At 38.5% G+C, this 12,975-nt stretch overlaps 1 protein-coding gene across 11 annotated transcripts in view; it reads left to right on the forward strand.

The window, feature by feature from the left end:
* Positions 1-12,975, forward strand: part of LOC101900440 (serine/threonine-protein kinase N) — a 201,322-nt gene that overhangs the window by 166,114 nt on the left and 22,233 nt on the right. For 6 of the 11 annotated variants that reach the window (XM_059130989.1, XM_059130991.1, XM_059130986.1 and 3 more), the window contains 3 exons: positions 2,931-4,217; positions 7,295-7,546; positions 7,958-8,227. In XM_059130989.1, coding sequence (XP_058986972.1) covers positions 2,931-4,217; positions 7,295-7,546; positions 7,958-8,227 — 1,809 coding nt within the window. The remainder of the gene's footprint in view (positions 1-2,930; positions 4,218-7,294; positions 7,547-7,957; positions 8,228-12,975) is intronic. The other 5 variants (XM_059130993.1, XM_059130994.1, XM_059130985.1 and 2 more) reach the window with 4 other exon arrangements.

The raw sequence follows: 12,975 nt of genomic DNA on the forward strand, positions 1-12,975 counted from the left end.
TATTTCGTCCGTATCCTGACAAAAACAAGTATCATACCTTATTACTCCAAGGGCGATTTTTAGCTTTTTAGCATATAAGCTTTTATATTTTGCGACGAACGCAAAAGTATTTATTTTTTTATTTATGGGTTTTGGATAGTTCGGATAACGTTAGAGCTAAAACGCTTGGATAAAGGAATAATGCTTACAAACCCTTTTTCTGGGGCTGGATATAGATTTTTTTATTACTCGGATGCAACAAAGTCAAACGCCATAATTTTTACATTTTTTCAATTTTATTGAATAAAAGCAAAAAACGTCGGAAATAGCATGAAATTTTAGAATAAGTTTAGATTTGTTCGAACTGGTCACCTTTGGCACGAATTGTGGCCTTCAAACGACCAATGAAACCGTCACACTCTGCCCGAATGTTGCTCTGCGGTATTTTGGCCCATTTCCATTTTTTTTTAATTTTATTGAATGAAAGCAAAAAATATCGGAAATATCATCAAATTTTAGAATAAGTTTAGATTTGTTCGAATTGGTCACCTTTGGCACGAATTATGGCCTTCAAACGACCAATGAAGCCGTCTCACGCTGCCCGAATGTTGCTCTGCGGTATTTTGACCCATTCCCGGCGAAGCGCTTGCTTGAGGTGATCTACACTTTGGTACTTTTTAGTGCCAACCTTGCTTTCCAAAAACTCCAGAGACAACAGCACAACGGTTTGGTATTCGGAGATTTTGGTGGCCCATGTGCGCTGGAAATGAAGCGAGGAACCTCTAATTTGTAACCATTCTTGGGTGGCGTGTGCGATGGTGCTGAGTCCTGTTGGAATGTCCAAGGTCTGCGGCCCAAATGTTTGCGTGCCCAAGGCTTTAATACACCCTCCAGAATATTTTCGTGATAATATTCGGAATTTATTCTGATGCCACGGTCGATTAATACGAGTGGTCGATTAATACGAATGGATTGGTATTCGGAGATTTTGGTGGCCATTGTCCGCTGGGAATGAGGCGAGGAACCTCATTTTGTAACCATTCGAGGGTGGCGCGTGCTGCTTTATGCGATGTTGCTGAGTCTTGTTGGAATGTCCAAGGTCTGCGGCCAAAGTATTTGCGTGCCCAAGGCCTTAATACACCCTACAGAATATTTTCGCAATAATATTGGGCATTTATTCTGATTCCACGGTCGATTAATACGAACGGATTGGTATCCAGAGATTTTGGTGGACATTGTGCGTTGGAAATGAAGCGAGGAACCTCATTTTGTAACCATTCTTGGGTGGCGCGTGCTGCTGTGTGCGATTGTGCTGGTGCTGAGTCCTGTTGGAATGTCCAAGGTCTGCGGCCAAAGTATTTGCGTGCCCAAGGCCTTAATACACCCTCCAGAATATTTTCGTGATAATATTCGGCATTTATTCTGATGCCACGGTCGATAAATACGAGCGGGGAGCGACCATCGGCTGTTATGGCGGCCCACACCATCCCCATGGCCGGCGCTTGAGTTCTGGTGGCCAACCGAAGGTGCACATTTGCAGCTGACCTCTTTGGCAAGTAAACACGACCATTTTCTTTGCTGGACAATGAATGTTTTCTCATCGGAGAACCAAATCAAACCAAATTTGGCAGTTCACCACTTTCGGTCAAGCGAAGCAACTCTTTAGCTCTTTTGAGTCTAAGTTCTTGCACTTTTTGGAATTTCAATGACTTTACTCCGAGCTCATTTTTCAATATTCGCCGAATGCAATATTGCGATATTTTCAGTTCACGAGCCATTTTTCGGCTACTACGACGCGGGTTTCGATCAAGTCGCTTCTTTACTTTTCGAACAATTTCTGCTGATGTTGCTGTTTTCTTCCGTCCACTTCCTTGAAGTCGGGCTACGCTACGCTAAGTATCACGGTAACGAGCGATGGTGCGAGACACAAAAGATTTATTCACATTTGAAGGCTGCAGTGCTTTAACGATAGCCACTTGATTTTGATGCCATGGTCGAATAATACGAACGGAAAGCGACCATCGGCTGTTGTGGCGGCCCAAACCATCACCATGGCCGTCGCTTGAGTTCTGGTGGCCAAACGAGAGTGCACATTTTCAGTGGACCTCTTTGGCAAGTAAACACGTTTGTTTCGGAGAAGCCAAATTCGGCAGTTCACCTCTTTCGGCCAAGCTAAGCAACTCTTTAGCCCTTTTGAGTCTACCTTCTTTCTGTTGCGGTGTAAGTTCCTGCACTTTTTGGAATTTCAATGGCTTTACCCCGAGCTAATTTGTCAATATTTGCCGAATGGAATATTGCGATATATTCAGCTCACGAGCTATTTTGCGGCCACTGCGATGCGGAGTTCGATCAAGTCGCTTCTTTACTTTTCGAACCATTTCTGCTGATGTTGCTGTTTTCTTCCGTCCAATTCCTTGACGTCGGGCTACGCTACGCTATCAGTATCACGGTAACGAGCGATGGTGCGAGACACAAAATTTATTTATTCACATTTAAATGCTGGAGTGATCTAACGATAGCCACTTGGGGTTTTCCAGCCAAATATAAAGAAATCACGCTTGAATTCCATCACGAATATCTTTTTTCTGGAAAATTCTTACCAAAATACTTTTGTACGCTTGTCAATAATATAATGAGCTGTCACTGGAATAATTTTAACAGTTGTCGGACGATTGGCTTAGAAATGACAGCAGTCTGAAGTTGGTTGCAGTTCTTATTCAAAATTTTTAGCTGCTATTGAAAATTTCAACATTCTAGGTACTTACAAGGTAAGTTATGGAAACCCACATAAGTATTTCAGGTAAGTTTGTAGGACATAATAAAGTATTCAAATATTTAAAAAAAAAAAACATTTTTGTACGCCAAGAAATCAAGAGTATATCCCTAAAAACTTCTCAACAACACTTTTTGAAACCCATTTTTTTAATAAACAATTTTTTTTTCTCATTCAGGCCCATGCCCGTCTATCGGAATCATCCCGCAAACTTGATCTCTTGTGTCATTCATTGGACTTGCGACGTCTTGAATTACCAGCCGAATCGGTGGCCGCTCAACAGCTGAAAAGTGAACTGCAATCGGTGCAGCAGGCCTCGTCGCCGGTGCCCTTCAACTACACCTCACTGCAGCCCTTCCATGCTGGTCTCTTGGGAGGTAAACCGTACCAACAGGTCTCCACACTGGGCCGATGTGCCAGTGTGACGGGCAAACTTGAAGTCCGCCTAATGGGTTGCCAAGGTCTGCTGGAGGATGTGCCCGGTCGTTCGCGCCGTGATAAAGACAACAACTCTAGTCCGGGTGATTTGCGTAGTTTCGTCAAGGGTGTCACCTCACGCAGCAGTTCGAAAAGCTACTCCGTCAAGGATGAGACCTCATCAGAAATAATGGCCGTCATCAAACTGGACAACATGACAGTGGCCCAAACCTCATGGAAGCCCTGTTCGCAACAAGCCTGGGATCAGCGATTCTCCATTGATCTAGACCGTTCCCGTGAATTGGAAATCGGCGTTTACTGGCGCGACTGGCGTTCATTGTGTGCTGTCAAATTCTTGCGTCTCGAAGAGTTCATTGACGATGTGCGACATGGCATGGCCCTGCAGCTGGAGCCACAGGGTCTGCTCTTTGCAGAGATTAAATTCTTGAATCCCATGATTTCACAGAAACCCAAACTAAGACGCCAGCAAATGATTTTCAACAAACAGCAGGTCAAGAACATACCACGTGCCAAGCAGATGAACATCAATGTGGCCACCTGGGGCAGATTGCTGAAGCGCAATGCACCCTCCAATACCATTTTGGCTGGGGGCAAAATGCCCGCCACCAACCGGGACAGTGAGTCGCCCATTTCACGTACCCCTTCGTCGGGCACCATCGATCAAGAACCCGAACCCTATTCACCTGGCATATTGGCTCAAAACATGCAATACGATGCCGAGGCAGGTAGTACCGAACACATTGAGACACCCGGTGAGTGTCCAGATCCTTCGGTATCTGGCCTAAGTGGTAAACGTCCATTGTCTATGCAAGGCATTGCCGCCCTGCCACCCGAGGTAACATCACCACCGCAACAAAAGAACACAGCTGCTGCCAATAATAATCTACACCTGACCATACCCGGGAAATTGACGCAGCTCAATCCCATACCTAAACCACCAACCAGTGCTGGTTCGAAACAAACAACACCCACAGATGTGGTGCCACCACCGGTGCCAGCCACATCACCACCTAAATTGGATCAAGAGGTAAGTCCACGAAGTGATTTTTATGTTTATTTGTATTCCATCAAAACTGTCATCTCTCGCTCCTCTCTCTGTCTCTCTTCACGCCGTCATAAGCATAAAAATTAAGCATGAGCTTGTTACAGCATACACCATTACTCTCTCGCTCTCTCTCTCCTGTCGTCTGTTGCTTTCTCGATCTCTGTACACTCATCCATTTCCGTTGCTTACATACACACTATCTCTCGCTCGCTTTCTCTTGCTCTTGTTCTATGGTTTCATCAAGTGCTCTCTATACTCTCTGCTGCTATCCTATACTTGCTCTCTTTCTATTCTATTTTTTTGTAAATATAAAAGGATTTGGGCGAAGTTGTTTTCTTTTTGTATAAAGTTGTAAATCCTGGTTGAGGGGAAAATACAGTGATTTCGTTTATTTGGAAAATAATTGAAAACTATTTTCCTTTTCGAAAATTGGACTTCGGCAACTCAACAAACTCTAAAGAGGGGAAGAGGTCTGAAACATTAAAAAAAAGTTTCTCAAATGGAGAAAACATTCTATCCCTAGGTGAGATTTTCCCTTCCAGTCTTCCATGGGAAGGCCTTCCGGTCATCTACGAAAAGACCTTCTGGTCATCAACGAAAAAATATTCTGGTCTGGTCCTCTATGAGAAACGGTTCCAGTCTTCTACGAGAAGATCTATAAGAAGATCTTCTGAAAGAAATCCTTCTGGTCTTCTACGAGAAGACCTCTCTGATCTTCTATGAGAAGACCTCTCTGGTCTTCTATGAGAAGACCTTCCCGTCTTCTATGAGAAGACCTTCCCGTCTTCTATGAGAAGACCTTCCAGCTCTTCTATGAGAAGACCTTCCAGCTCTTCTATGAGAAGACCTTCCAGCTCTTCTATGAGAAGACCTTCCAGCTCTTCTATGAGAAGACCTTCCAGCTCTTCTATGAGAGGACCTTCCAGCTCTTCTATGAGAAGACCTTCGGGTCTTCTGTGAGAAGAACTTCGGGTCTTCTATGAGCAGACCTTCGGGTCTTCTATTAGCAGACCTTCGGGTCTTCTATGAGCAGTCCTTCGGGTCTTCTATGAGAAGACCTTCGGCTCTTCTATGAGAAGGTCTCTCTGGTGTTTTTAGAAGACCTTCGGCTATTCTATGAGAAGACCTCTGGTCTTCTATGAGAAGACCTTCTCTGGTCTTCTATGAGAAGACCTTCTCTGGTCTTCTATGAGAAGACCTTCTCTGGTCTTCTATGAGAAGACCTTCTCTGGTCTTCTATGGGAAGACCTTCTCTGGTCTTCTATGGGAAGACCTTCGGGTCTTCTATGAGAAGACCTTCTGATCCTCTACGAGATGACCCTCTGGACTCCTATCAGAATACCTTCGGGTCTTCCGGGCCGACCTTCGTCTTCTACGAGAAGACTTTTATGGTCTTCCATGAAAAAACCTTCTCTCGTCTTTTATGGAAGACCTTCGGGTCTTCTGTGAGAGCACATTCTCGTCTTCTATGAGAAGTCCTTGCGGTCTTCTATGAAGAAGACCTTCTCTGGCCTTCTATAAGAAAACTTTCTCTGGCCTTCTATTTGAAGACCTTCTGGTCATATATGAGAAGACCTTCTCTGGCCATCTATGAGAAGACCTTCTCTGGCCTTCTATGAGAATACCTTCCCGTCTTCTATGAGAAGACCTTCCCGTCTTCTATGAGAAGACCTTCGGGTCTTCTATGAGAAGACTTTCGGGTCTTCTATGAGAAGACCTTCGGCTCTGCTATGAGCAGACCTTCTGCTCTTCTCTGAGCAGACCTTCTGCTCTTCTCTGAGCAGACCTTCTGCTCTTCTCTGAGCAGACCTTCTGCTCTTCTCTGAGCAGACCTTCTGCTCTTCTATGAGCAGACCTTATGCTCTTCTATGAGCAGACCTTCTGTTCATCTTTTAGAAGACCTTCTGCTCTTCTCTGAGCAGACCTTCTGCTCTTCTATGAGCAGACCTTATGCTCTTCTATGAGCAGACCTTCTGGTCATCTTTTAGAAGACCTTTTGATAATCTTTTAGAAGACCTTCTGGTCATCTATTAGAAGATCTTCTGGTCATCTATTAGGAGACCTTCAGGCCTTCTATTAGAAGAAAATCACTGCGTTTTTTCCTCCCTCATTTTATTGTAGCATATCTCTCTCCCATCTACTTCCATTTGGTGTTTTGATGTTCCGTAGAAAAAATTATTTAATCCAAACGTAAATTTTTATTTTTTTTTTTTTAATATTATGGTGGCTGGCTATTTAAATGTGATTTTAAAATCTGTTGTCAAATCAATGTTCATTCATTAAAATACAAAAAAAAAACATCTTATTCATATTCTGGTTGAGTTGTAGATGTTGCTATTATTATCATCCTTAAGCCAGCGTATTTTTGGCAATGGCCAAGAAAAATGCCTATTTGAAATTGAAATGCCTTATTGAGAAAACATTTAGGGTTTGGTTGGTAGCTCATACATGGAAATCATGCGAAATTTTCGAAAAAAACCAAAACTCTAGAGTGTCGAGTGTGTTTCATGGAAGTGGTAGTGCGAGGGGCTTTGTTGTTTCGCGCGCCAAAACATCATTGCAGGTCTTTTGGTGAGGATTTATTGTGGCGTATTTCTATTTATTATTTCTTCCTGCTTCCTTCTTTTTATTTTTTGTTTCTTCATTTTATGTTAAGTGTCATTGCGTTTTGTTTTGCGTTTTTCTTTCTTTTCCTTTTTTTTTCTATTTGTCTAATGTAATTTTTGTGTGATTTTTATTTTTTATTTTTTTTTTGCTATATTTTTATGAACTCTCTCTCCTCCATACATTATATCGTGCATTTTTATTTCTTCGGCGATTTTCTGCGATTTCGTTATCTACTCTACGCAAAATAAAATGTTTTTAAATTTCCAACGACTTGTCATGTTTTGCCTAATTTTCCCCCTTCTATTATTTTGAAACTATCCTCCCTTACCCTTTTCCATGTCATGATGAATCTTGTGTTTGTCTACCTAATTTTTCGCCACTATTTTTGTGTTAAATAAACGAATTTGTAATACCTAAATGAAAAAATCGAAAAATACATGGCCTAAAACCAGTTACAGAGCGCGTTGAGTGAGTTTGACTTTCTAAATCAATTGGATTCGCAACCCAATACTTTACAGCGTCCCCATCATCACAACCACAACCAACAGCAGCAGCAACAACAGCAAATGCGCTCTCCATTGCCAGCGCAACAACAGGCGCCTCCACAGCAGCAGCAGGCACAGCCGCCGCAACAACAACAACAACCACCGAAACCTCAGCAACAAATGTTGCAACATTACATTGCCTCAACCAAACATCAAGCGGTACAATATCAAAATGTTTTATTACCCACCCAAGCACAGATTCCCATGTTTGCATTTCAAGGCAGCGCAGGAACGGTGGCGGGAACTTCCTTGCCTACATCTTTGTCCCCTTCAACAACACCTGACACACCAACACCCACAACACTTTCATCAGCATCATCGTCATCTGTGTTTAATTCAGTTCCTTCATTGCAACACTCCTCATTACAACACCATTCGACCCACCCCAATGTTGTGCCGTCTTCCCAACATCATCATGAACACCAACAACAACAACAGACAATGGCAACATCCAACAACAACACCGCAATCGGCAATGCTAATAACAACAGCAACACCACCACCACCCCAACTACCTATTATGTTACCCGAACTGTTTCTCAAAATAAACCAACATTTAATATTCAACAGTCACAACCGCAACAACAACAGCAGTCACAACAACAAAACTCCCAGGAGCCTCCATCACCCGGCTCTGGCCTATATCACCGTCCAGTACTGACCATGCCGCCCGTTGTCATAATGGGTGGCGACGGTGGTGGCGGCGGCCATGACTTGGGCAGCCCCATCATTGAAATGCCCCCCTCCCCGGCACCCATTGTTGAATATCCAGATGACGAGGATTACAGCAATTATCATCGCCATTATAGCATAGGCGCTGCCGATGGTTTCCATGTTGAGGTTAGGAGTTTATAAACCAATTATTTTTTTATTTAGTTTTGTTTATTTTTTTAATTTATTTTACAACTTTTCTTTTTGGGTTTTGTTTTGGCTTCTTTACTTTATTCTTTCGCTAACAAAAATGCAAGAAAAAAGAGAAAACTTAAAGCAAATATTTTTTTAATTTTATTTATTTAATTTAAAAACTGCATAAATATAAAATTTTTGTCAAATGGACTTAGTCTTTTTTGCATTCCAACCATGTACGTAAAATATAATTCTCCCCTGTAGAGATTAAGTTGCAGAGAAAAGTAATTTGTTATACTGATATATTCCTCTCTCAAAAATACTCTCCTGAAAACAAAAATAACTGAGTTTTGCTTTTTCAAATTATTGATCTCTTAATCGAACCCCAGTCATAAGAGCATAGACATGACAGAGAATAAGAGACAGCAACGCCAACTAGCATACGTGCCAGCGCTGCTCAAAAAAAATATCTCTTTCCAGTCAAATTTCTCTTTGCTTATTTAAGTCAAGAACAAAACAGTATTAAGTCATTATTTTTACAAATATTTTTAATCCATTTGTTTTATAAATTATTTTAGCAAACATTCATGTTGGAATCCTAAAATATAAAGAAAAACAGAATTTCAATTTTCTCTTAAATTATCTCTTTTTTTCGGCTCATGTTTTAGAACACGGTTTTAAGCAGGGCTGATACGTGCCCATCTATGGATAAAAGAGATTTTTTTCTATTTCATATATAGCAATAGTGCTCATAATATATACATTTGAAGCAGTAAGAGAATCTCTGGCCATTCCTTATCGAGAAAGAATACGTGTGATTTTTTGTCATGGCAGCGTAAAAAGTAGATCAGCTATGGTCTATAGCAGGGCAGAAAGTCGCCCTTTTACATTCTCCTAATATTGTTACTCTCTGATTACATTGTTTTTTTAGGGATGTGTGTGGAGCAAATTAAGCTCACTAAAAGCACGAAATTGCCTGACTCTGATTCTGATCTATAATACGGTCGAGCAGAGAATCGAATTACTGTGTCCTCTTAATTTCGTTACTCGCTGATTACATTGTTTTTCAGTGGCAGTGGCACACGCTCAATTGACGTTCGGTGAAATCACGGGGGCTGCACTTACTTGGTTCTGATATATAATCATGACATGATATAGGTCTCCCCATTTTTTTTTTTAATTAACTTGGCATATTTTTGAATTGAGCAATACATGGTCCTTATGTGTACCACAATATAAGTTAGACAACAATAACTTGAATTTTTTCTCCCTTTCCAAATCTCTCTCTCTCTCTCTTGAGGCACAGTCGAACGAAAGTTGGGTTTCCCAATTCGGTTACTCTCCCAACTTTAACATTCACATAATATTATATCTTGCAATCGTTCTTTTTCCTGTCACATTGAGAAGTATTTTTTTTTTTCATTTTTTTTTGCCAAAAATAACAGTATTGCACACTATGCGTTTTTTGCACTTTTGGCGATTTTATCGTTAAAATCGATTTTAACGAATTGAAGGCAAGGAAATTATTTATGAAGGCAAATGCTTGTAATATGACTAAAAAAAAATTCCAAAGAACGGCCCTTGTAAGCCATCATCTACACCAAATATGCCTGATGAGCCGCTTAAACAACGGAGAAACGCGTCGCATAGTGGTAAGTGTGTGATAGTGTCTATCTGGCTTTCCTTTTCACTGCAAATCTCCGATCGTCTCGAAAACGAATTAAACATAAAAAAATGTTGCCCATTCTGCATGTCTCTCCTGAAACTCTCGGATAGAACGAGGCTTCCTTAACATAAAGAGAATTTTCATTTGAACTATTTCAAACATTCTTTTTCTTCTTCCCGTTCGAAAAATATTTGTTTTGCCAAAAAATTGGCAGTGATGCATACTATGCGTTTTTATGTATTTTTAGCGTTTTTTGACTAAAATATATTATAAAGTGAAGAATGTAAATAAACATTTCAGGAGTACAAGAACTTATAAGAAAACTATAAACTGGAATATTCTGTCTTCGAAAATATCTCCCTGAGAATCCGGAAAAGTCTCTCAACTGAGCTCTTCCAAGAAAAATATTTTTTTTTATGTTTTTCTGATACAATCGCTTTTTCTCTGTGTTATTTTCGTTGGGAAAATATTTTTTTGCCAAAAATCTGCAGTGTTGCGTTTTATGAGTTTTTTGCAATTCTGGCGTTTTTCATTACAGTCGATTTGAAAGCAAAAAATTCAATAAAACATTAGGTTATACAGGAACTCGTAATGTTAAAATAAACTGTCATTTTATCCGTTTTAAAATAGCTCTCATGACACTCATAGAAAGAGAGAGCCCTCGAGTTCGGCTACGAAATCCTTTTAAAATACAAAAAAAATGTATTTTATCTATTCCAATTGATTTTTAACCACTTCATTTGTTAGGAAAAATATGTTTTATGCCAAATGATGCATATTATGCGTTTTTACACCTTTGGCGTTTTTTTTTCCGAAATTGATTTTATGGCATCAAATGACAAAAATACCGTACAAGAATAATAAACGTAATAAACGGACTTTTTCTTTCAAAATATCACCTAAGACTTTGTTAAACTGAGATTTAGTTATCAAATCCGGGTGTAAAACGCAAAAAAAAGCATCACTGAGTGATTTGTTTATATTGAAATATAACCTATCCAACAATGAGATTTTTGGGATTTTTTTAGATTTAGCGATTTAGGTCGGAGCAATAACTTCGTACAAGGACTTGTCGGTTATTAATAAACTGACATTTTCTTTATTTTAGATAGATTTAGGTCTCTTATGCGGTTGACATCTCAACACCAAAAAGGCGAAAATTTAGCATTTTATCTTTTTTTATTTTTATTTGTTTAATCTCTGGGTTTAATTTCGTTTCTAAAATATTTTTTTGTAAAAAAAACGCAGTGATGCTTATTATGCGTTTTTTGAACTTTTGGCGTTTTTCCCAAAATTAATGTTACAGCATCAAATGCAAGGCAAGAAATTCGTAAAATAACTTTTAAGGTTTTAATTAAAAAAAAATCTCCCTTCTTAGACCTAGTTAAACTGAGATTTTTTTTGATTGTAAAAAACGCAAAATATGCATCACTGAGTGACTAATTGATATTGAAATAAAACCTATACAACGTATGGCATTGTCAATTACTTCCTACAAAAAAACCTATGAGAGAGACATCGTTTTTAGGATAAATCTCTATTTTGGATTCTCGAAACTTGAGAGAAAGATGGCGCTTGTATATTGTCAATACGAATACGCAAAAATCTCAACACCGTAGGAGAAATAAATAATGGCTTTATTCTTTTTTTTAATTTATATTAAAAATAAGTTATAAACTTTTATATATATTTTTTTTTAATTCTTTAGTTACATTTTTTATATATTTGCTTTAAGTTTTCTCCCCTTGGCTTTTTGTTGAACACTTCCTAACACCAATTAACCCCCCTGGACCTTAGAGTATCTACTACCTACCTATGTTACAAACAAAATTTAACCACTCAACGTTTGATGTGTTCTGTTCTAAAATCAAATATTCTCGTTTTGATGTTTTAAATTTAATGCTTTACTTGTGCCACAAGAGCTTTAGCCATTAATTGTTTATTTTATTTTAAACATAAAATTTAGGTGTTTAAATAAATTTGTTATTTTTTTACAATATAAAATGTATTTGTTAAGCTGGTTTAATCCATGTTTTTTTTTTACGCCTTCCCTACCCAATGTTATCGACCTTTTTTAGTTCAAACATTTATCCATCCATCCGATTCGATCCACTCAAAACCATCGAATAAAAACATTTTTGTATAAAACCAATATTTACAGCTAAATATTTTATGTTTTTTTTGTGTCGTTTCTGTCGTTCTTTTTGTTTGTTTGTTTATATACCCTACTTGTTGTGTTTTTCTTTCCTTTATTTTGTTCTAATTTTAAACGAAAATATTCTGTTTTTTTCTTTATTTTTTGTTTTTTTATTTTTTTGTTTTTGTAAGGTTTCCATGGTAAATATATATATTGTGTATGTAAATGTGTTGTATACCACCTCCCACCACCCCCATAATGCATATTACAATATTACCCAAGCACTTTTTTCTTTTCTGGTTAATAATCCACGTACCTCTACAACAATTACTACAACATATCTATACACACACACTGAAATGTATACTACTATTATTTTCATTTATTCATTATACACTACAACAACACATTTTGTAACTTCATTTACTGTAATAACGAAATGTTTTTTTATTTGTTTTAAATTATTTCTGTTGAAAAGGGAGATTATGGGGTTGTTCATCTTTAGGAAGATACGAAAGTGGTTACAAATACCTTTTTCAAATTTTCGATTTAAAAAATCAAAATTTGAAAAAACAGTTTGGGCATGTGTTTTTTCGTATTTACTTTTAATTTTTTCCTACAGAAACAGCTTCCAAATTGTTCAGTAAATAATAGAACTTAATATGATTATTATATCTCTATATTTTAATTTTTTTTAAACATTAACAGTTGGCATCACTGGTATCTCTAATTTCATATTATTTTGCTTCATAATCGATAAGTAGGCTAGGAAATTTTCATATAATTTTTGAAAGAGAGGAGAGGAATCTGAAGTATTTCTCTCTCTCTTTGTGCTATAATTTCTCAAATGAAACCTGTGTGGCGTATAAGTGATTGCATTGCACATATTTGCTGGCTACTAGGGCGTATGAGTATGGACGTCTATTATACGTCTTTGAC

This window comes from Musca domestica, unplaced genomic scaffold (assembly GCF_030504385.1).
Source record: "Musca domestica strain aabys unplaced genomic scaffold, Musca_domestica.polishedcontigs.V.1.1 8, whole genome shotgun sequence".
NCBI classification, from domain to species: domain Eukaryota; kingdom Metazoa; phylum Arthropoda; class Insecta; order Diptera; family Muscidae; genus Musca; species Musca domestica.